Source organism: Stegodyphus dumicola, chromosome X1 (genome assembly GCF_044657685.1).
Source record: "Stegodyphus dumicola isolate Sdum_Otavi_A_Nest chromosome X1, ASM4465768v1".
Lineage (NCBI taxonomy): Eukaryota > Metazoa > Arthropoda > Arachnida > Araneae > Eresidae > Stegodyphus > Stegodyphus dumicola.
The window spans coordinates 224,849,382-224,875,609 of NC_140780.1; the positions used below are offsets into that span (position 1 = coordinate 224,849,382).

The window sequence follows — 26,228 nt, forward strand, 5'->3', positions numbered from 1 at the left end:
TAATCTGAGTTGCAACATCCCTTGTATTTCTCAATGAGAAAACATAGCTACATTTTTTAAAGATATCGATTTGGATATGAAAATGTAGGTCCAAATGATAGTGATAACTTCACGGCAGGGTTATTTGTTAGAAAGTTTGTTGAACTGTATGATACAACTTCTTCTCAAAGCTAATCAAATATACGTATGTAGAATAAAAACTGTAAATTTGGAACTAATTACTTAATTGCTTTTATAATATGAACCTTGTGAATTTTGAAAATCAGTTTAAGCATCTCAAATATGTACAGGGTTATTCTAAATTGATTTTACAAATTGATAGGGGTGATTGTACCCATCCAGATGAGTAATAATTACCATATAACGTAGGGTTGCATTCCACTCTGAGGGGTAGAAAATAGGAAAGTAGGAATGCATAGATGAAGAACATGGAACCTATTTCCCAAGACTCAAGAATGAACTGTATGCAAGTTTGCACTAAATTGTTTTTGCAAATTAAGAGGGGTGATAGTATCCATACAGGCGAGCAATAATTACCATAGAACATAGGGTCGCATTCTACTCTGAGAGGTAGAAAAGAAGGTGAGTCCATAAATTCGTGGGTATTTTTACGCAGTTTAACATTTTAATCAATTATATATTTTCCTCCATTATTTACAATGTCTTGCAATCTTACAGGCAGCTTTTTTATGCCATTGCTGTAGAAAGATTCTGGTTTTGATGTTTTGATGCAAAAAACCTTGAAAGTTCATTGTGTACATCCTGTTAAGAATTTTATTTTTTCCCAGTAAAAAAATTTGTAAGGCACGAAATAAGTGAAAATCACTTATGGCAATATCTGGGGAGTAAGCAGGATGTGACAAAAGTTCCCAATTAAATTCACTAATTTTTTGCTGTGCTGTTCGAGTCTAGCATTATCATGATGAAACAACTTTCTTGATATTTACCAATCGTGGGCATTTTTTGATCAACAGGGTTCGTAGCAGTCCTTACAAGTGCATATAAGTCCTTATATTTGAAAATAAAATATAAATGCCCTTATAGGTGCTTACTTTTTCTTTAAAGCCCTTATTTTTTTGTTTTTAGTGCTTATTTTTTGCTTTTAGTGCTTTTTTTAATGAACGTGCATCCCCCCCGTACCAAAGCCGAAACTAAATAAACATCTTTTCTTCCTTATATGGAACGTCAGAGGGTGAACCATACTCCCGGAAATAGCTTTTCCCCTTTCTCTGCATTAACGTAACCTATGGTGCGCGCGAGAGTACAGACAGGTGCATGTCGTTCTATTGGTCAAAGAATTGCGAAAAACGTAGAAAATTCCGGTACATTCGGTATTCTTTTTCCTCCCACCCAAATACTACACACGTTTGAATTTCTATCAAGATTTTAATAATTTGCATTCTCGTTCCACGTGGTCAGTTCATATTCGTGTTTATTATGATCATTATGCTTATATTATGAGCATATGTATGAATATTTATAATAATATAGTTGCAGTGGCTGCTGAAGTGTAGATAAACTTCCGAAAATGGGTTTATTTTTACACAGATTAGCTTTCTAAGGAACAATATTCGGAATGGCTTAAATAAAAGGAAAGTAACCGAGTAGTCAGAATAATTTCTTTTCTTTTTTGCCAATACATTATATAGTACGGAGGTTGGGAGGTTCTCCCCTTTCTCCGCAAAATCTGTAATATTGAAGCAGTGGACTTTTTTCTTTTTTCTTTTTCTTTTTTTTTTTTTTTGGTCACTGTCCAATCTGCATTGAATAGGACTAAAATTTTTGCGGTCTACCCAACCCAAGCGAAGAATGATTCTATTTCGGAAATTGAAGGGTCTGTTCAAAATTAGAATCAAAAACACCCCAGATTAGTAAGTTTCTTGTCTTTTCCTTTATTTTTCTTTTCCTATTTTATTCTCCGAATACCAGCAGCTGCTGATTCCGATTCCGATTGCGTAATATCATGTATGGAAGAATTGCGCAATAACGTTTGCGGTATTTTGCAGAGATAATTAATTTTGATGTTCAGTCTGAGATTTATGTATGGACACTTAAAAGTGTTTTACTGTTCTTTCTAAGCAGAATATTTCTCAGTTCTGTTGGTCTATTTTTATATGATGCACATATCGAAATGTCAAAATCATTTATTTAGCCGAGAAATTTAAAGAACGGCTACAATCTCCCCCCTCCCTCCTCTTTTTCCAGTTACGCTCGAATATACGGAATATTCGGCAATTTCTGAGTATGCGGGATAGTTAAGCTTTTACTGTTAAAGGATGACTGCATGAAGCAATTTCCCTTCTCCTGATTTCAGAAATGTTCCTCTTTTTTACTTAAATTACTTTGCTTGGAATATATGTTAAGGGAAAACTGTTATGCAATGAAAATTTAGAAAATGTTCATAATTTTGATTTAAGTTAAATTATTTAAATATTAATATGAGTGGAAAAATAAATTGTATTTATTATTAGGTGCCAAGCAAAATACAATTAATATGGCTAATTATTATTTATTTTCTATATTTTGAACTGAAATTTCATCAATAAGTCTTGTAATATAGTTTAGTTCTGCATAGTTTTTTTTTTCCTCTCATTGTAAACTAATTCTGTAAATTGAACTGTCATTTAAAATTAAAAAAAAAAGTTAATTGTTTTCCATGGTTGAGGTAATGCTCATTCTCTTAATAAATATTGCCTTGCTCATATTTTAAATTGCAAGTCTAATTTAGTCACATTTGATGATATTTTGAAATCTTCTGTGTTTCAGATGGGTAATTTTACCATATTAAAAAGGTGAAATATTTTTATTCCGCGTGACATTTTGAATAGAATAAATGTTGGTGTATAACGATTTTGCTATTTTTATTTTTGGAAGATTCAGTGATAAATATTTAAGGTTATGCAGTTTTGTATAATGTAATTAGACAGGTGCTTATTTTTTTCCTTAAAATGTGCTTGAAAAGTGCTTATTTTTTTAAACTAAAATGTGGCTATGAACCCTGATCAATTTTGAGTTTAGACAGCTAAGTTTTTCACTATAAACTTCTGAATTAATCGTTTGATTGGGTTCTAACAGTTCAAAACGTCCTGAACGGGGTTCATCATCAATGCTGTTTTTTTCCAGCTTTAAAATTTTTAAACCATTTCTGGGCAGTCCTTACACCATATACATTATTAATTTTTATCACTGCAAACCTGGCAGATTCAACACACGAAAATAAAAAATGTAGCACTATATTTATCATCTATGGGTACTAAAATGCGTTTACGAAAGTTAGTGATGAACTGAATAATATGTGAGTCAAACGATGACAAGTTTCAACAGGTTCAGAATTGTATTGTTTTAGTAAATTCATCATAGTGAATTTCTTGCAAACTCTTAATGCGCATGAACTTATGGACTGACCCGATAGAAACCCATTTAGGAAGAACAAGGAGACTAAATATGTGAATCAAACGATGACAAGTTTCAACAGGTTCAGAATTGTATTGTTTTAGTAAATTCATCATAGTGAATTTCTTGCAAACTCTTAATGCGCACGAACTTATGGACTGACCCGATAGAAACCCATTTAGGAAGAACAAGGAGACTATCTCCTGAGACTTTCAAGCAAATTTGCGCTAAGAAGCAGCATTTTGCTTGTAGTTGGTACCGGAGAAAGCCAATCAGAACAAATGGTGTTCTTGAAAATGGAAAATGGCTCAAGTATTACCTTGATAACATCTTCCGAAACTTCTCATGAATGCTATGGTGAAGTATATGTACAAGGAATTGGCAGATATTCACCTCGCATATGGTGAAGCAAAAGGGAATCGACGCGAAGCAGGAAAATTTTACGAACAATTTATGATTCCAAGTCATCACATCTTTTCCAATGTTGATCGAAGACTGCAAGAAATTGGTTCTTTTGCCATCTCGAAAAGCAATGCGGAACGCTCGTGAAATGCATGAATGCGAGAAATAGAAGAGTTGAGTTTTGACTATATTTGAAGCAGCTCCTTCCACAAGTACTTGAGCGGTGGCATTGGTATGGCATATTTTACACGAGGAAAGCATGCACCCCTACTACGTGCAGAAAGTGCAATCTTTGGACACAGATGACTACCCCCGAGGAGCAGATTTTGAGCAGTGGATTCTAGGAATAATGATCCATGATTTCCTGCATTAATATTGTTTAAAGTAAGGCAACATTCAGCAGAGAAGGCATTTTCAAAGTGCACAATCAACACATTTGATCTGACAGAAATCCCCATTGCACTACCCCTCATAAACACCAGAAATTTTCAGTGAACGTGTGAGCAGGTATTTTAGGTGATTACCTTATCATGCCAGACCGTTTGACCAGCACACATACCATACCTTCTTGGAACAAGTGCTTCCCAGTTTATTGCAGGCTGTTCTACTCCCCATCCAGAGAGACGTGATTTATGTACAGTGGAGCCCCAGAATATTTTGCTGCCACAGTCCGTAACTTTTTTAATACCACATATCCCGTACGATGGATCAAATGTGGCAGACCTGTTGTTGGCCTCCTCGCTCACCAGACCTGAACCTACGGGACTTCTTTATCTTCTGGGGACACATGAAATTTTTAATGTAACGAGACATCTGTGTACTCTGCTGAAGATCTCATGGTGAGAATCATTGATGTCAAGGACAAAATAAACATGACACCAGTCATTCCTTCGCCAATGTTAACAGTGCAACAACACGCATGGTTGGCAATGTAAGCACTTTCTGCGAGTTTTTCCACTAAACAATAAATCTTATTGTGCATCTTTTGGTCTCGTTCATTCGCATTCCCAACACTGTGGCAGATTCGGGTTGGAATTTTAATATTCCTTTTCTCTGTCTCTCAGAGTGGAATGCAACCCTATGTTCTGTGGTAATTAATGCTTGTCTGGATGGGTACTATCACCCCTCTTAATTTTTAAAAACAATTTAGACTCACCCTATATAGTTTCCTATATAGTTTCTGAAGTATGTTTAACAAAATCTTGCTCATTTTCAACCAGCTGCTGATTACAGATGTGATTGATGACAGCACATCATGCTCTGGTGCCAACAGCTGCATAACTGTTGTTTCTTGTGTATTTGTGTGTTTAATTTTCAACTTTGGTTATTAAACTAGAATGTTTTTATGCAGTATAATTAGTATCCGAGAGCACTTTGTAGCTTCCTAATAGTAGGAGGTGAGCTTTTTATTGCATATATGTTACAGAAATAATAAATATTATTTAGCTTTAGTATTCGTTCATAAGTGATATATTTATTGCATTTTATTTACATTTTTTTAAGCAGCAAATAAGTGCATTTGCATGCTAAAAATAATGTACGCATTAAAAGACTTTTTAATTTTTGACACTGCTGTTGTCTTTAAACTGGCAAATAAATGCGAAAATTTTTATTTTATCAGGAGACATTGTAAAAAAACGTGCTCTTGAAAATATTGTGAATTATAAAGTCCATTGCAAATAATGTAGTTGTAGCAAATAATACCTGTGATTACTTTTTATTTTTGGGTTAGTTTAACATCAGAATTTTCTGAGAGTTTTAAGAATAAAATAACCCTGTGACTGTTATTTATTTTGGGCTATGTGTTCACCTGAGATTTCACAAGAGTTTTGAGAATAAAAGTATTCATATAATCATAGAAAAAGAGGAAAATCAGGGTGGAGATTCTCATTTTGAATTGTAATATAGTATAGTGTTTAATGTGATTACTTTCACTTTTTGGGGCCTGTTTTTTTTGCGGGGGGCTTTTGTATTTAGAATTTTTAAAATGAATTACTAATTGTTTTAAAGAATTTTATTTTTGTGAAACTTTTTTTTATTTCATTTCTAGATTAAAACTTCATGAGCAAAAGAATATTCTGCTAATGCAACTCAGGGATTCAATGAGAGTTACTATGTCTTTAGAGTCTCATTTGAAGAGGTAGACTTCTAGCTTTAGAAAATTATTAAATTTTTATTCTTGATTATTGATGTGATAAATGAGTGTAAAGACTGATTAATGGATATAAATGTTTTGTTTTCCTTAGCCTCTCTGCTAGCACATTATCAGTGTCTTCAAGTAGTTCTCTTGGGTCCTTAAGCACTGGCTCATTATCAGCAAGCAGCAAAGGCTCATTAAGTAGTTTGAGTTTCACTGACATCTATGGGCTTCCTCAGTGTTCGGCTGATCCTTCGCTTCAGGACTTACACAAACGTATTGGGCATCTTATTCACGGTAGCACACAAGTTACTGGAACTACCAACTTTGAAGATTCTTCCAGTGTCCCTCTTTCAGTTGGTCACAGTGTCCCATCTCTTTCACCTCGATCTTCCTTGTCATCAATTTCTCCTCCTATTTCGCCTTATGAATATGGACCACCACCTAGCTATGAACAGACACATTTAGAGAGATTGCAGAGACAGTTGCCAGTTGGGTTAGAGGAACAATTAGCTGACCTAAAACTGGCTCCTTGTTCTGCAGATGCTTTACGAACAGAGCAAATTGTGTTGAGTGATCAAAAGCTAGTTCGCCAGGGAGGATTATTTCTTTCTAGTGATCAGAATGTAAATTTAAGGAACTTAGGAGACTCTCCAAATGATTCGCATAGCAATCCACCTCTGAGTCCAATATGTGAATTAGGAAGTGATGATCTTCAAGCATGTACATTTACAAATTCCAATAATCGAAGTGTTTCAGCTGCTGTTAGTGATGAATCTGTTGCAGGTGATAGTGGAGTGTTTGAAGCGTCAAATAAGCGGTAACTATTTTAGTACTTTTTTAAACTAGAATTTAAATTAATGTTATTTGCAGTTTGCTTAAAATTCTGAAGTGGTAGAAATTTTAGTATAAAGTAGAAGTTAGTGTGAAATCATGCAGAATTTAATTTTTACATTGTAATAACTAAATGGTGTTTAAATTTTATTGAAAAGTGACTTTTTATAACATGTTATTTTTTATATTTATTCTTTTTTACTTGTGATTGATAGTAAATAGTGTTAAATTTGCATCTTAAGTAAAAATTGGGAAAAATTATCCATCACCGACACCCAAAGCTTTAATCCTTTGTTAATTTATTAAAATCTTTCATTTTATTATTTGATAATTTTATAAATTAACCCCTAAATCTATGAAATAAAAAATACTTGTTTATTTTATGTATAATTTACTTTGAACACAAATAACTCATGTTCGGTGATTTTTAACCACTTGGTCTGTGGTGAGAAGCTCTTTTTTAATGCTAAATATGTAGATTAAAGTAGAAGAAAAATTACTTCCTTAAATTCAGCTTATGCTGATTCAGAATATTTGTTTAAGAAATCTAATCCTCAAGATGTAAAATGATATATGCTCATAATATATAAAATGCTTTTATTAAAGGAGTATCGTATTGAAATATAAAATTTTAAAAATGTGAATATTGTAAGAAGTAGAAATAATGCAGAATTTGAAATGGTTTTCAAAACTTCAGTGTTAAGGAAGTTAGTGTTAAGTGATTTTGTCAGTAATAGTGATAAAAGTGAAAAAATATTGCCATTAATATATACGGATGTGAGTTGGAAATAAGTTTGAGAGAATGGCAGATTTGAAGAAAATAAAAAAGAATATGGCCACTTTTATTCAGTGTATGTAGGATAATATGTTAAATTTAAAACATACTGTATCATGGTTCGTAGTGGTCCTTATAAGTGCTTTTAAGTCCTTATATTTGAAAATAAAATATAAAGGCCCTTATAGGTGCTTACTTTTTCTTTAAAGCCCTTATTTTTTTGTTTTTAGTGCTTATTGTTTGCTTTTATTGCTTTTTTTTTTTAATGAATGTGCTATTTTTCCCTGTACCAAAGCCGAAAATAAATAAACAACTTTTCTTCCTAATATGGAATGTCAGATGGTGTGTCATACTCCCGGAAATAGCTTTTCCCCCTTTCTCTGCATTAACATAACCTTTGTGCACGAAGAGTATAGACAGGTGCCCGTCGTTCCATTGGTCAAAGAATTGCGAAAGCAGTAGAAAATTCCGCTACATTTGGCATTCTTTTCCTCCCACCCAAATACTACACACGTTCGAATTTCTATCAAGATCTTAAAAATTCGCATTCTCGTTCTGCTTAGTCAGTTCATATTCGTGTTTATTATGATCGTTATGCTTATATTATGAGCATATGTATGAATGTTTATAATAACATACTTCAGCAGTTACTGCTGAAGTATGTTATTATGTCAGCAGTTACTGCTGAAGTATGTCAGCAGTTACTGCTGAAGTATAGTAAACTTCCAAAAATGGTTGTGTTTTAACACAGATTAGCTTTCTAAGGAATAATATTTGGAATGGCTTAAGTAAAGGAAAAGTAATCAAATAGTCAAAATAATTTCATTTTTTTGGCCAATATATTACATAGTACGAAGGTTGGGAGGTATCCCCTTTCTCCACAAAATCTTGAATATTGAAACTGTTACAGTTCGCTGCAAAACAAGCAATGGACCTTTTTTTTGGGGGGGGGGGTCACTTTCCAGTCTGGTTCCGCGGTCTACCAACCCAAGCGAAGAATGATTCTATTCCAGAAATTTAACGTCATCTGTTAAAAATTAGAATGAAAAACACCCCAGTTATTTAGTTCTTTATTCTCCCAATACCGGCAGTTGTTGATTCTGATTGCGTAATATCACGTAGGGAAGAATTGCGGCGCACGTATTGCGCAATAATGTTTGCGGTATTTTGCAGAGATAATTAATTTTGATGTTCAGTCCGAGATTTGTTTATAAACACTTAAAAGAGTTTTAGGTTGATCTTTACATTATGGTAACTTGGCGTTTTTTGGCGACCAACTCTCCTACAGCAACCCTCTATTTTTTTTTTTTTCCGCCGCCATTTTGTCTTCACGAAGTAAAGACATGTTTCTTTTCTTTTTATCTACTGAACACTTCTTCCAACAATCTACTAGCCGAATTACACTTATGCTAGAAATTTTATCTAACAAAACTGCTTAATCATGACAAATATTCACTGCAAAATTGGGAAAAAGTGCACAATACCATACTCCTTATGCGTTTTTCAAAATAACACATACACAAACCATGTACACGCTGACTTATTTTTACTTAAAAAAAATCCCAGAATTGCACAAAAATAGCATTGCGCACACTCTTCACTATATCCATGTACACTGCTTTTATCTCATAAATTAGAAAAATTTTACGAAAATACATGACAATTTTCTCAATCTTTAAACCCGGTAAAAAGAACATATATGAAATTACCTGATCGCGAAAAAGTATTTACTCTTTACAAATATGAACATTTCCACATATAAAATAAATAAAATATCCAAAAACTTTTACCTCTAAATCATCTATTACATTATACACGTCACCAACGAATTCATACCGCAAGTATTACAAATACTTAGTATCAAATATTTAAATTATTTCCATGCACGTTTATTTCAACTTAAACGTATACCAAATTCCTACAAACATAAAATTCACAAAATAACTATCATTGAATTAAAATATCTCTAAACCATGTACACGTCGACTTATTTTTACTTAAAAAAACATCCCAGAATTGCACAAAAATGGCATTGCGCACACTCTTCACTATATCCATTCCATGTACACTGCTTTTTTCTCATAAATTAGAAAAATTTCACGAAAATGCATAACAATTTTCTGAATCTTTAAACCCGGTAAAAAGAACATATATGAAATTACCTGGATCGCGAAAAAGTATATACCCTTTCCAAATATGAACATTTCCCCATATAAAATAAATAAAATATCCAAAAACTTTTACCTCTACATTATCTATTATTTTACAAACGTCACTAACTAATTCATACCGCAAACATTACAAATGGTTACAAATACTTAGTGTCAAATATTTAAATTATTTCCATGTAAGTTTACGCAAATTACTTTACTTCCACCTTACATTTAGAACAATGCATAAAAATAATATCCTCAAATAATTAAAAATACTAACTTACCTATTCTTGTTCAGAATCTTGATTACGTGTCCGATAAACTTTTCTTATTTCTGTTTCAGGATCTTTAAAATCATACTTATAGTTCAGAACACCAAGGTACCAGGTAAAATAAATAACTTAATAAAACATCTTTACTTCTGTCTCGCACAACCTACACTTATTACTACCCCTTTCAATCCCACTAAATACCCATTTCGAATTCACTTTAGTTAGGGCCATGGGATCCAAAAATTAACGAATACTGTTTCACACAACACGGAATAAAGCCAAATACAAAATTTCCAGATTTTTTCCCAATTTCCCCCTTTTCTGATTAAAGAAACATAATTCGTCCATTAATATCACATGACATATCCCATGATCTCTCATTTCCCTCACACAAAATAATGTGTAATCAGAACTGAGTACTGCTCACATTATTACCAAAGTCCCAGGTAGTAACCTTTATTGCCTCCAAAATATCGCCAAACTACCAGTTACCATATTCTAAAGATCAGCCGAGTTTTACTGTGCCTGCTAAGCAGAATATTTTTTAGTTCCGTTGGTTTATTTTTATATGATGCACATATTGAAATGTCAAAAGCATTTATTTAGCGGAAAAATCTAAAGAGCAGCTACAGTGTACCCCCTCCGCTCCTTCAAGTTACGCTCGACTGTCCAAATATTCGCCAATTTCCAAGTATGTGGGTTAGTTAAGCTTTTACTGTAAAAGATGACTGCATGAAGCAAATTTCTGTCTTCTGATTTCAGAAATGTTCCTCTTTTTTACATAAATTACTTTGCTTGCAATATCTGTTAAGAAAAAACTGATATACAATGAAAATTTAAAAAATGTTCAGAATTTAGATTTAAATTATTTAAATATCTATATGAGTGGAAAAATAAATTGTATTTATTATTAGGTTCCAATCGAATACAATAAATGTGCCTTATTATTATTTATTTTCTCTATTTTGAACTGAAATTTCATCATTAAATCTTGTAATATAGTTTAGTTCTTCATAGTTTTTTCCACTCTCCTTGTAAACTAGTTCTGTAAACTGAACTATTATTTAAAATTAAATAAAAAAAAAAAAAAAAAAAAAAAAAAAAAAAGGTAATTATTTTCCATGGTTGAGGTAATGCTTATTCTTTCTTAATAAGTACTTCATTTCTCATATTTTAAATTACAAGTCTAATTTTTAAGGTTATGCAGTTGTGTATGATGTAATTAGACAGGTGCTTATTTTTTTTTTTTCCCCTTAAAATGTGCATGAAAAGGGCTTATAGGTGCTTATTTTTTTAACTAAAATGTGGCTATGAACCCTGTGTATCAAGCATAACCTCTTGGTTTGCTGGTTGCACTGTACAGTTTTACAGATAACGAATATTACCTTGCAAATTGTTATTCTACATGCTTTTAACTCATCAACACATCTTAACTACCTCTTACATGTATTTATCTGAAAAAACATCTCTGAGCCCATTTCCTCACATATGGAACTAGTTTACTCATGAGTAATATGCCTTGTCAGCTGGCAAACTGTCTGTAGAGCTTATTATGTACTGCTAGATGATATGTAAAAACATGTGTAGAAATAACATGCTTTTCTCATAATGAAGAAGGTGTAATAGTAATCTAATAGAAGTGTTGATATTTATAATACTTGTCCATGGATGTTGGAGTACTAATGTACTTCCATCATAACTTGAAATTTATGATACTCCTTAGAAGAAAACCTAAAGTAGATATTGTATGTTACTTTTACAAGTGTGATGAAATTTTGTGTTCACTGTTTCTTCATTAAACATATGAACAGTTATAGAACAGTTATTACTGTTATGTCATTAGCTACAGTTGAACATGTTTTTTCAATGAGGAAGTTGCAGTAGCATAAGCATTGTTATTGGCAGGACGGCAATGGTGATTTTTCAGTGTCAGTATTTGTAAGTGCTGCCTGTCTGCAGCATTTCTGCCATTAAGCAATGAGCAGCCCAGTAAATGAAGAAGAATGAAAATAAGATTTAAAACTAGCATCAAAAGAGTTATCACTGAAAAATTTTAAAACAATGGGGCAGTTCTTGAGATGTCTTCATCCATGTTACCCTGATGGCATAAAGGGCAACAAGCTGAATCCTTGATTCCAATATGACATAAATGCCTTCGATAATAAATAATCATGTCCAGTTAGCATTTGAAAACAAGCAACTCTCAACAGATTGAGGGTAAGCATTGGGAATTTTATTCTTTTTGTTAAGCAGGAGGTTCCACCTCTTACACACAACTGCATCTGTGTATAAGGACATTCCATTATTCTTAATTTTATTGTTTACAATCCTTTTAATGTCATGCAAAGGCAGAGGAGAATCGGGCTGAGTCATTAGAGAACCAGGTTTAGCAAGTCTATCAGCCTGCTTATTACCGGAAATGTCACAATGGCTCGGAATCCATTGGAGGTCATGTTTTCTCTAGAATTCCTAAGTTAAAAAAGCTTTGCTCTACAAGTATGGATATGTGCATTTTCATTGTATTTTGAATTCACAAGTGACAATATAGCAGCTTGAGAATCAATAAGAAATACAATATTGGGATTAGGACTGTCTTTCAGTGTATCAGTTGCAAATGATACTGCTGCTATGTGTCCATCAAAATTGTCAAAGTATTTCCTAACATGATTGCTAATACTGAAAGTACTTGAATATGCTCCAGCACTGATTTTTTTTTTTTAAGCATTTTCTGCCAAACTATTAGTATACACATGGAGCCAATCATCAGGAGGGTACCTACTAGATATAGTAGCCAGAGCAGCACTTTTAAATTCACTTTGTAGGGAGAGCTATTTATTTACATTCCAAATAAGATCCAGGCGGCCTCCAACAAGCTTGATCTAGAACAAAAATCAGTTCCTAAGGGAAAACCTAGCAATTGGGTGTAGGAGTATGATATCATAAAAATCGTGGACAGTAGAAAGGAAGGAATCGTGGGTTTTTAATCTTTTGTTTGCTGGTCTGTAATAATTCAGAAATTTATATTTTCTTCATAAGATTTTTTTTCATTGAGGGTTATGGCTCCCTTCTTCACCTTTCATTTAATGGTGCTAGTTCAACCTGAAGTTCCATAGCAACTATGGGGGGGGTTGATTTAGCACCACTAGTGATCAATCCCAACATGTTGTTTTGGAATAGTTCAAGCTTGTTTTTAGCAGAATCTGAGGTGGTTATGAAAGCCTTATTTCCATACTGAACAGCAGAATGAAAATAACTTTTATAGCTTGCACACAAGACATCTTGGGTTGAGCCCCAAGCGATACCAGCTAAACGTTTCAGTAGTCTTTATCTGGTATATCCATTATCAATGGTTGAATCAACTTGTTTCTTCCAAGTTAATTTTGGGTCTAAGTGAATACCCAAGTAGACGGTATCAAAAGTTCTATTCAAGTCTTTGTCATTAAACTGAAATTGAATGTCATGATGTTTTGTACTGAAGGAAAACAACTGAGAGAGTGTTTATCAGTATTTATGACCATAATTATTTTCATAAGTCCATGTGTTGAAAACATTCAAGACCTGTTGTAGGATGCTTTCTAGGCGAGCAAAGTCAGATCCTGTATCACTCATCACCATATCATCAGCAAATAGTAAAACATTCACGCTTGGGACAGAACGGGAAATAGTGTCTTAAGTCAGTGATAATTATATTAAAAAGAATCCAGCTAAAACATCTTGGTTTAAACCCTGTTTGGTTTGACTATAACCTAATACAGCATGACCATACTTAGTCCAGCTCTCCAGACCCTATCAAGTGCATTGTCTTTTATCTGTTGGGACAAGCATACAATTTGTTCAGCTGCGTTTTTTTTTCTGTCTAGTAAAAACTTTAACCTGTTAGCAGTCAATCTCTCATTCAATTTACACATTATGCTTTAAGAGAAATCGGGTGGTAACTGTCCATATTTAGCTGGTTTGTTAGGTGTGAGAATTGGTATTATTATGGCCTTTTTTTAAGCACTTGGCAAGAAATTTCTCCAAGTTTGGTTAATGAATACCAAAGTTATTTTTGCAGAATCTCCCAGATTTAGAGATTTCATCCATGTCTGCACTTTTACCTTTAACTAAGGCATCAAGGCCATTTTTCAATTCCCCAGTAGGGAAATTGGCATTAAAAAGTCGTTTAAAACCCGTAGAATTGTTGTCCTGAGGTGGTTTTACTTCACTTTTTTTTTTTTTTTAAAATTTAATAGTAGGCCTGTAATTGCTTACCCTAACATAATGCCCTCTAAAAGTTGTTTGAAAAATCTTTGTCAGTAGTAAGCTCTTTAAAACCTTTTTTTATAGTTTCATTTCTTCTGATGTTTTGATTGTTTATCTGGGACAAAAGATTATGAGACGTTATGCCATCCCTCCTAGTCCAGTTTTTCTAGAATGTTTTTATACGAGGAATTCTATGCTTCAATTATCGATCTTTTTAAGATAGCCTGTGTCTTATGCAAAGCTATACAATCCTCACTAAGGCTGGTTTTCCGAGCCTTCTCATGAACCTTATATCTGTCTTCACAAAGCTTCTGCAATTTGTCATTCCGAAAAGGGGTATATTTCTTTTGTCCTCTTGGAATACATAAGAGAAGCTCACTATAGCATGGGTAAAGAGTTTTGAAGAATGTTCAAGATTTGGAGAAACTAAAGAGTTGGCTATAAATTTATCAGTGAGGCCTTTACAATTTAGCCAGTTTGCCTTTTTAAGGTTGTAGAAACCCTGACAAGTTTCACTGTAGGGGATTATATCTTACAATATTGGATAGTAATATTTTATGCACAGCACCTCGAGGACTACCAATTAATTCATGCTGTATTTTACATGACAGAGCTGGGTGGGCTAGGAGTAAATCAGTATGAAAGCCACTTCCATTGCAAGAGGGCAAAGTTAGAGAATTTCCGTCATTCTCAATGAAATCAATAGGGTTGGAATCAATAAGATTTTTGACTATGAAGCCAACACTCTTTGATGTTGAATAACTTCAGCCAGTTGAGGGGGCATTGGAGTCTCCAAATATAAGTGAATTTCTACCACAATTGAGTATTATTCTTTCAAAATCGGGTTTATTATTTGGAGGATTGTACAAGAAGAATATCTTGTGTAGGGTCTCTTGTCTCCTACATGAATTTTCAGGATTTCTAGTTTATCGTTAGTAATCGTCCGGCAAGAGGCAATTAACTCTACTTTTAAAGAAAGTTTTACAAAAACAATAATGCCAGAAGCAATTTGCCTTGATCGCTTTAACACAAATTTCTGATATCCAGGAATATTAAAATATACTTCATTGTCTTCAGTGGCTCCACTGTCAACAATGCCCATTATGTGAAATCATGATTAGAAATAACAGTCTTCAATTCAGTAAATTTGTCATGAGTAAATCTGCCAGCATTCCAAAAAGAAATCTTAAAAGCTGGTTTCGTATTTTTAAATTTTATATGTTGTTGTATTCAGCTAAATAATTAGGTATGGTGTTGTGGATTTTTGATATAGTGATGAAATTTTTTTGAGTAAATGAAAAGCAAATTTGTTGTTGCCCTGAACCATTCATAGTATTTGTGAGTATATGGAATAAATGTGGTAGAGTTATATTCATTTAATACACAAATTATTTTAAAACACGAAAGCTGTAAATTGTTTATTATGTTTGAGGCTCTAAATTGTTACTCTGAGCCATGATATTTGTGAGGATGTAGATTTATTGTAGTATGATCATGTAAAACATGTTTTTAGGCAAGAAAGATCTAAAGATTGTCTGTGAAAAAATATTTTATCTGTGAAAAAAATTCCTTTGATTTTCTTTAGTAATTATATTCTTTCCTTTACTATATAGGACTGCAGAAGATAGGTTTGGTCTTAGTGAATTAAATCTGGAAACTGCTCAAGTGCAAGTGAAACTAAGGTAGTTTAAAAATCTTTAAATATTAAAGATTATTGAATCTCACTTTTTAAAGTTTTCCCATTTTCATATTTTTTTCCAATTTTTTATTAAATGCCAGAGAAAAAAATTCTCTAAGTATTTTCAAAATTATGTTAAACTCGGAAATTGTAGTATATGTACTGTAAGTAATGTAAACAGCAGCAGCTTTATTTTCAAGTTACTATTTGCATTTGCACATAGTGCAAGGGTTTGCAGGTTTGTGGCCTAGCATTTTTGATTCCTTTACCCTTAATATAAGTGTGCTCTGGCCTTTTTCTTCTGTAAAAACCCTGTTTTGTCATGGTGGGAGACTTGCGGGAGAATGTATCCAGCAGCTTCTATCAGTGCCACAATAGTTTTTAGGAAGTCCTTTGTTGCATTTCATATTTGAGCTTAGTGCTTCATGATGCCTATTGACAGTAAATTCCAGTTTGCCTTTTAAACATTTCAAATCAAACATGACTTACCTTGAGTGTCTCATCAGATTCATTGTTTGAAGAGTGTGGGGTGGTTTTCAGTAAGTCAGTGTATGTATAACTCATGTGTTCTCACAGATAATTTCCTTGGTCACAGCATCTTTTAACCCTCTGACTGACCCAGGTTTTCTCTTAGAAATCACAAATTTTCAAAAATTAGAATGATAAAAAGTTATTTCTTGATTTAATATCAGAATGCCTCTGGTGGTTTATTGGATTTATGTACTTTTAACATGTTACCTTAATTACTAGTGCATATTTTAAGAGGCACGTACATATATATATTTGAATTTAACAAACGTTCTCTATTCGTAAAAAGCAAATTTAAAGTTAATAAATTTAAATGAAATTTAATGCAAACAAATAAATGATTAATTATTGTTACGAACTACTCTACAATATCATTTAAATTCTGAGAGTGTATGTAAATCAAGTGCAAGTATATTCATGGATTTTGATACTTTGTTCTGCTTTAATGTTTCCTTTTGAAGCAATATATATATATATATATATATATATATATATATATATATATATATATATGTGTATATATATATATATATATATATATATATATATATATATATATGTGTGTGTGTGTATATATATAGCCTTGACAGTCAAAGGGTTAATCCATCAGGCACACTAACAGCAGATTCTGCTTCTTTTCATTTACAATCTGCTATTTTGTGATTGTAATGTCCTTGTTTGGTGCTAAGCCATTAGTGCGGGAACTGTGTCAGTATTGTAGAAGTAGTGCGCTCATACTGCTTTGCCAATTGTGCTTCGCCAAGGTGGGGCTGCACATACACCTTGCTCATGTATATTGATGATTTCGTGCTTTAGGGACATAGCTTCACATTACTTACTTTCTTAAAACCTGTTACAAATGTACAAGGGTTGTTCAGAAAGTTCCATTACTGCAGAATCACTTCAAATGCAAGAATAGGTAAAAATCATTTCATGCCAGGTGAGACCTATATAATGGATGGTTCATTTTTCCCAGCTGAAGGACTTGACGAGATTGAGTTACACGAATGAAATGCGGTCTGGCATTGTGATGCAATGAAATGACACCATCACAAAGCAAGTCATATTTATTATTTTGAAGGGCATGTCACTGTATTTTCAGTGTTGGACCATAAGCAGCAGAAATGATGGCTTTGTCTGTTGCTGTGAAATCTAATGTGGTGACACCTTTCTAGCCCAGAAAATGGTTTTGTGTTTAGAAATTGTCTATTGAACTAGCGAGTGGAGTACTTCTATCCCATTGATTGTTATTTTGGTGGTGGTGTGATGTGTGAAATCCAAGTCTTGTCTCCAGTGTGAACCTATTCAACAGTTCATAGCGTTTAGACTTAAATCAACTTTGAAAGATTAAAGCTGTAGCAAGTTTATTTCAATTTATAAGATGGTGTGTACAGTGTACAAATTTTTCAATAACCTCAGCATTCAGTAACAGTTTCATATGGAACGGTATGCAAAACTTCAGAAGACATCAACAAAAGATTGGAGATAGTGAAGCATCTATTTGCAAGAATTTTTCCATTAACCTGATGAACTAGTTCATCATTCACAGCAGATGCCTTGCCACTTCACATTTCATTGTGCATGTTCGCTCTTCCTGAATTGAACAACAAAGCCCTTATAATAATTTCCTCACTTAACAGCTCTATCGCGTTGACCTGACAGATTTAGCTATGGATTTTGCGTGGTCATATATTTCTTTGCATTCAAAAAGGAAACTATAGAACAAATTTTACTCTCCATGGGACATTCTACATTAAGCATCTTTAGCTCAAAATTTAACTTAGTGTATTATTATACAAATTTTCATCATGTGACTCATTCTTTAGTCATTAAAGGTGTAATAATGCATACGCAGAATAGTGCCATCTTTTGGATGCAGGAATTATATATCGAAGCTTGGAGCATACTTTCTAAATAATCATCGTTATCTTAATAATAATCATGAGCATAAATTTATATTTTTATGTCAATTATAAACGTATCTTAATGGCAAAATAACTTCACAAACATGTGAAGAATGCTAGAAAGTGAGCTGAAAATATAATGTTTTATATGCATTTAATGCAAGATTACCCATGAACTGAAATGTGATTTTACTCACCAACTAGTAGTGGTACAGTAAACCTCTTGCTTGGACTGTATCTTGATTTTTACTTGCATCATATAAAAAAAAAAAAAAATTCTGTAACAGTGGCTCATATCCTTAAAATGTCATATCCAGAGGTACCACTATATTTAAAATTGTATTGTGCCAAGTAGTTTGTTCTTCTGAGCTTTTCAGATTGAAAAAGTAAAATAAAGTTAAAATATACTATTTCCCATAAGTGCAATGTAAATATGGTAGCTGTTATTGCATTCATAAAATTATTCTTCTGCAATATTATTTAAATATTGTTGTATATTTTAGGTATTCTCTAGAAGATGGACTGTTACATGTTGGCATTGAGAGAGCTCGAAATTTAACAGCTTTATCTGTCCCAGAACATCATAAAGTGTAAATAAGTTTTCTTTTCCCCTTTGTACTTAAGTTTCTTTTTATTTTTATAAATGTATCAAATTTTAGGATATTTTATTTAGAAGTTATTTGCAATATTAGCTGTGCAACAGTTTTTATGTAGCTAATTTAAGAATTGTTCTGCTTTAATGTGAAATAGTTCTATTCACTTAGTGAAAGAGAGTTTATTATGAAAGCATATGCACCAACATTTGGTATAAACATTTGTGAACCTGTTTGAAAAAGATTGTTGATTTAATTATGCCATAAAATAATGAAATAGTTTTTGCTTCATTAATGAGCAGTATGTGAAACTTCAGAAATATAGTCCAACCCTTATAAGATATCTTCAGTACAGTGATTTTGTTCATCGGTCTGGCTTGAAATATAAAAACCAATGAAAAACTATGCTGTAAGGACTATTATTTAAAAATTGTTTTTGTTGTGTATGTGCTTAAAATATAGAAGAGATGGATAATTGGTAAAGACAGGAAGAATTGTAGCATTTGTATCGAATTATGCTTAGCAATGTATATCATGTTCAGAAATGATTTCTTTTTTAAATGATGATTGCAGTTTGAAAAAAATTTTCAGTAGGCTTTTGATTATAGTTAGTTAGAGGTGTATATATGTTTGCAAAAGATGTTTTAGTGACTTTTCAATTGTTACCAACTTAAAAAAGTAATAAATGTTGAAGTCATCACAATAAACAAACTTTTAACATTTGAATAGGTAGGTGCTTGAAGTATAATTTTTCATCCAAGAGGTAACTTCTGACTTTTTTTGATTTATGCAATTTTTTAAATGTTAAAATTGCAGAATAGTATTTTTTAAATGATCTTTTAAACAAAATGAGCCCACCAGTGGCCGAGTGCTAAAAGTCACTGAATACTGATAAGTCCAGACTTCTAATCACAGCGAATGGGCTGGTTGCGTGACCATTTCCATGGCTCCCCATGTTTAACATGTATATGACCCACTTTCCCTTAAGAAAGTCCTCCCTGAAGTCTTCCCTTTCCTTAGAGAAACAGCCATCAAGCACTTTGCCATAAATTTTAAACAAGCCTCCATTGGCCTAACAAAAGAGATTGCAAAGACCTGTTTCTTTTTTTGAATGCTTTGCCATTTTTTGAAATTGATGGTTTCAATTTTCTGGTTACCATGCTGTAGGGTTAGTTTTCAAGCATGGCAGCCTTTTCACATCTGGATTTTGCATAGCTTAATTGCAGCGGAGCTCGCACCTACTTCAAGGTAAGAATTTTATCATTCTTTGGCTTTACCAAAAATTTGTTTAGCAAATTTGCTCTTCCCAGTTTTTACTTTCACAGGTTTATAAATTTAATTTTTTAAAATTTTTTATCAAAAGTTTATTAATTCATACATTCAAACAGAAAAAAACTTTTTTGCCTGTACACTGGACAATCAAATTAATTTTCATGAATGAAAATAGTTTGAGCTTTCTTTTAGTATTTTTTATTATAATTTTTCTTTTGTATTTATTTTATTCTTAATAGGCAAATTCCTATTTAAGACTTGTATTTTATCATTTTACTTGTATATCAGTTTCACGTTTTGTATCTAGTATTACTTATTTCAACTTTCAATACTGTTGTGACTTGGAAAACTGAAACAAGCCGGGAAAAGAGACAAATTCAGTGAGACAGTACATTTGTATAGGTACCTTAAAAAATTTTAATTCGTTTTGCCGTTCAAAGTCTCGGTGAATTTGTTGGAGCAAAACTTGTTCTAGTTAGTCAAATTAGTTTAAAGCTCAGAAACACTTCCTTGACAAGTTCTGTTTGAAGCTTTGAATAAAAGAGATTAACATATGTTTTTGAAACTCCTGTTTCCATTTTTATGTTTTTAGCATTTTCGGTTCAAATGTTGTTTGCTAAAATTTTGGTTATTAAAATTTTCCTTTTGCAATGTAATTCGGAAATAGGGATAGGTAGAGTCCAAATATTCTTATGGCTTTTACTAGGTATTTTAATGTAAACCTTTTACAATTCATACATATGTAATATTTCAGTTATTCCAACACATCGTAGGTGAATGGTGAGGCTCCATTACACGTTTTGGCAGATGGTTGACGAAGCTGGGATGATTGAAGCACGGAGAAAAATGACAACTCAGGACTTTTCACTTTTAACAGCACATCTTTATTTTAATTTAGAGCAGATGATTTTTTCCATATGAAGTTAATCAAATTACTTATTCAGTAATTGTACTATTATATACGACTGAATTTAAATTTTAATACGTCATAACATTCTAACGAAAGAGGAGCATAGCGGAGATGTTAGCAGGACAAAGACAAGAAGGCATCTGTGTAGGAAAACTTATGACTCAGCATTTATATGAGGAAGTTATGTAACTGAGTAGCTTCTAGAAAAATGTAGGAAAACTTATGACGCAGCATTTATATGAGGAGGTTATGTAATAGAGTAGCTTCTAGAAAAATCGCGATCGTATTTTTTTTTTATATCTTACATATATACTGTATGTTGTTGTGAAAGAAGCTTGAGAAGGTTTGGTATTTCTCTGGTAAATATCAACACATACTGAATACATCATGAAAGACCAAATATTTGATTATGTTCTTATACATTTGGACCATCACTGATGTATATCAACAAGCAGAGGTTGAAATGTGAAGACGAGAAATGAGAGATGTTTCACGACCAAAAGCAGTTGTAAAAGCAAGGGACTCTTGATCAATTCATGTCATAACAGTTTAAGGTGTTACAATAAAGAAAATTGTATAACACCAATCACACAATTAAGTTAATTATTGCTGTTACTTTCTTTTTTAGGTTCAGCAGTTTATTTTAATGTTCTGTTAGTTAACATTTCTCCTATTTTAACATAGATGTTTTAATATTAAACTACGATTTAAAAACATAACAAATATTTTTATTCACCAAAAATGAATGTATCGTTAATGTTGACATTTGCTGGTGTGAAATAATGATAGTTAGCAAATATTTCGGACATGCTCTAAGCAACTATGTGGATGTTGATATCACTGAAGAAAGTCGACATTCTCCTAATTTCGGTCTTTCACAGTAACATAAATATGTAAGGTAAAAATACATAAATCAAACTTATAATTTAAATTAGCAATAGCCCTTTAATTCATTGTTTTAATTTGGTTACTTCCCCTCTTTATTCTAAAAATAGTAATAACTTTTTCTGAACAGCATCATTTTTAGACTAATCCGAATCCTGTGAATTTAACATAACAGTTATGATGTAGCTAATTTAGAACTTAATATTTCCTGAACCAAAATCCTTCTGTTAATAAGCTTTCATATTGGATAATTAAGCACTTGCTCTCTGCATCTTGGCCTAGATAGGCTGCTGCTGCTCTTTTTATTGCAAGGCTATTAAAAATGTAAAATATTTGAAATATGCTCAGTTAGAATACCAAATAAATTGTCATTTCAGATGTAAATTGAAATAAAAATGAATATTTAATTTGCCTCAGCTGCCAAGTGTGTTTATTATATATCAACTTCTTGATAACTATGAAATCAATGCTTTCTACATCATTACATCTAATTTTGCACATTCACTATTCCTACAACATTGCATCTATGGAATCGAAAAGGCTGCTTCATTGTGTGTGTGCTTGCATGCGTGGTATGTAGGAATTAGGACATGGAGAAATTTAAAGGAAGGAAAAGAATTCTTAGTTGGTATAAAAGCTGCATTGTAACTAAATAAGCAATAGAAAGATTAAGTTCAAATATTAAAATAAGATACGTATCCAGAAAATATTATATTCTCTCTGTTTTGTGTTCCCCCTCCATCCTATTCTTTTTATGAAAAGTTCAGTTCTTCATTTATCCAAATTATCATCTCATTTTAGTTCTCTAACTTAATCTTATATGAAAGTGCTGTATGGATAATAATTTCTTTTATGATTTATTAAACATACGAAGTATCAGATTTTAACGAAAGCTTCCTGCCACCCCACCACAAATACCGTCTGTGCCAACAGTTCGTCTTGGCTGGTTTAATATATTTGTCAAATGTTATTATTAATGTATTTTGTCAATTGATTTTTGGCATTTGAAAGAAAGAGACTTGCTTTAGACCACTGTGTTGGGAAATTTTTAAAATAATGTCATTATAATTAAGGTGCCTGAAATGGAACTATCACACTACCAGTTTAGAAACATCATTTACTTCCAGTTCTGTTGCAAACATTCAGCTACAAAATGTCAGCAAATCAGCTTCACAGTAGAGCTTTAGGTATTAATGTTGTATCTTATGACACTGTGAAGGTTTGACACCAAAAGTTCAAAAACAAGGACTATGACATTTAAGAACCAGAGTGCTTTGGCCTGCCTACTGATGTTCATGAGGCCTCCCTGTGAGAATTTGTGGAAGAAGATCAGTATGCAACCACTCGAGAGCTTGCTAAGGCATTAGACAGCAGTGCCATGTGTATTAGTCGCACTATGGATCGCATAAACTTGACGTACAAGTTCAATCGTTGGGTTTCACATGAGCTGATTCAAGCAGATAACGACACACGTGCTCGGGCCTGCAGTTATCTGTTCTAATATCAACGCAAGGACAAAATTCTGGACTGGATCGTCACTTTTGATGAAAAGTGGATTTACTTCAACAACGTAGAACTAAAAGGGGGTTGGCTTGTGCCTGGTGAACCCGTCGGCAGCATCACAGACTGCAATTTCACTAACAAAAAGATCCTGCTTTGTATCTGGTGGGGTTGCCATGGTATTATTCACAAAAAGTATCTGGAAAAAAGTAAAACTCTCGAATAGAAAGGTGTACAGCAAGATGGTAGTCCTTGTTGACGCTGCTATCAAGGGAAAACGTCGAACTGAGTTCTGGCGCAAAAACATAATGCAAGACCACATGTGTTGTCTGTATTCACTTGCTGGACTCTGTATGGATTCAAACAGGATCTTTTGCTATACCCATTGTATAGTCCCGACATCACCCCTTCATACTTCTACCTTATTTCACACCTGCAGCTATATCTTGCTGGTGCTATCTTCTATTCTGCTCATGATGTCAGAAAAGAGGTTGATCTGTTTTTAAACTCTCGTCTACCGTGTTTTTAAGCTGAAGGCTTTAAAAAATTACCGAAAGGCTGGCAGAAAATCTTAGATTTGGGGGGTGATTATTACCTGCACTAAAGGTACTGTTTTCATTTTTTTTTTTTTTTAAATTTTATTAAGAATGTTTTTTGGTGCAAGACTTCCGTTAAAACCAGATATTAAATTTTTATATGTAACGGTTAAAAAAAAAATTAAATGTAAATTGCTAGTTCATCTAAAATTAACATGGCAATAAAGCAAACATCTTTTTTCTTTCTAGGTGTATTAAAGTTGCATTGCTGCCAATAACTAGTGATGAATTAAGTACTTTTACTACTAGTGTATTAGAAAATTTAAGCAAACCAACCATCGGGGAAACATTTCGATTCAGTGTCCAACTTGGAAAACTGTGTACAAAAACGCTTCAAGTTAACATATGGTCTTTTAGCTCCAATGCTGAGGAAGAATGTCTGGTAATATTTTGTTGCATTTTTTTGATAAAACTGATGGTATTTTTATTATTTAATATGACTTCGTTTCCATATAGTGCATGTAAATAGTTAGTTTAGATCCAAGTAAGCAGGCAGGTTAAAGTAAAAAAACATGATCCTTTTTTACTGCTTCAAATAAGTTTCCATATTGTGCATGTAAATAGTTAGTTTAGATCCAAGTAATTAGGCAGGTTAAAGTCAAAAACATGATCCTTTTTTTACTGCTTCAAATAATAATGATTATTACAAATGAAGGAACTAAGAAGTTCTGGAGATACTCCAGAAGAACCAAAAGATATCCATAACTTATGAAGATGCTACAACATTGCAGGTTTCCTCATTAAGAAAGTCACTGTGTACTTGAACTGAACAAAATTCCACCCTAAAGCAAAATTAATTTCACTAAACGGACCACATAGTTTTATTTATGCTTTTGCAGAAGGGAAAGGAGTTAACAGTTGTGCTCGAGAAATCTGTTCAGAGATATGTATGCATTCAGGACTTTGAAATGTTCTATAATATTGCCAAGGATTTAGGTTAAAATAACATGCCGAATAATGAATATTGAAAAAGTCAGAGGACAAGAATCAGTGTAATATATTAGTAAATTTTGCAGGACTAGTTTTGATGGTTAATTACAGAACCATCGAAATTGCCTGCAAAATTTACAAATATTACATCAATTCTTGTTTGATTCTCCAATATGATCAAGGCCTTATGCTGCTTGGAGTTTTAAAATATATTTATGCAGAATTGCACATGCTAAAAAAGTAAATGTATTAAATGCTGAAAGAAACAATTATTGCTAACAGATACTAAATGTAAATTATGAATATACAAAACCTTTAAGAAATATGAGAAAATTGCGATAAAATAGGACAGAAAATAATTAGTAAAGGAAAACAGGGAATCAATTAAAACTTTTATTCTGAAAAGTATAAATATGCACGAAACATTTACCTAACTTTACGATATTTCCTTATGCAATCCTTATGGATTGGATAAACTTCGTTGATTTATAAAGGTCCATAAAAACTGAATGAGTCATCATATAAGCAGGGTTGCCACTGTACCTGGAAAACTGGAAAACATCAGGAAATTCGAAAATTGCTAAAAAAAAAAAAAAAAAAAAAAATTCAGGGAAAAGTTAGGGAATTTAAATATTTTAGTCAAAATCTGAAAAAGTCGGGGTATTTCATACAGTGATCCCAGCAAAAAAAAAGCGAGTTTTGCACCGACGTTGGGAGCCATCACTTTTTTGGTGAATTGTGTATTGCGTAAACATTCGGGCAGCTGGCATAGAGTCAATTTTTGCAGCTCCAATTAGATTGTGTTTTAGAAAGGTAAAGCAAGATTCCAGCAACTTTTGGTTTCCAGTAACTTCGAGAATCGAGAGAATCGCATGTTCAGTATATGTTGAACTAAAGAAAATACTTATTCTCGTATAAAAGAAAATGGATTTAATCCTAGTATACGGAACCATGGAGGTTAGATTCAAAGAATATGTATTGTAAAGAAGGAAAACCTCTCTGCAACAGGCATGGCTCCGTTCCAATGTAGAGCTGTGCATGCGAGAAATATCTGTCGCCAAAGCTTGAAGCCGGTGCTGAAGTTTGAAGGTCACGTTATCAAGAGTTCATAAAATGAATATCGTTTAACATTTCTTTAAAGGAAAAGAAAATGTTTTTTGGCGCAAGTAAATTAAGTAATGGATTAGTTATTCGGAGGAGGGGAAAACTATGAAAATCCGTTTT

At 32.8% G+C, this 26,228-nt stretch overlaps 1 protein-coding gene across 2 annotated transcripts in view; it reads left to right on the forward strand.

Moving 5' to 3' along the window:
• kibra (WW and C2 domain containing protein kibra) overlaps window positions 1–26,228 on the forward strand; it is a 186,296-nt gene that overhangs the window by 71,524 nt on the left and 88,544 nt on the right. For both annotated transcript variants that reach the window (XM_035361929.2, XM_085808659.1), the window contains exons 9-13: window positions 5,846–5,935; window positions 6,042–6,752; window positions 15,822–15,890; window positions 18,822–18,908; window positions 24,264–24,456. In XM_035361929.2, the coding sequence (XP_035217820.1) occupies window positions 5,846–5,935; window positions 6,042–6,752; window positions 15,822–15,890; window positions 18,822–18,908; window positions 24,264–24,456 (1,150 nt within the window). The remainder of the gene's footprint in view (window positions 1–5,845; window positions 5,936–6,041; window positions 6,753–15,821; window positions 15,891–18,821; window positions 18,909–24,263; window positions 24,457–26,228) is intronic.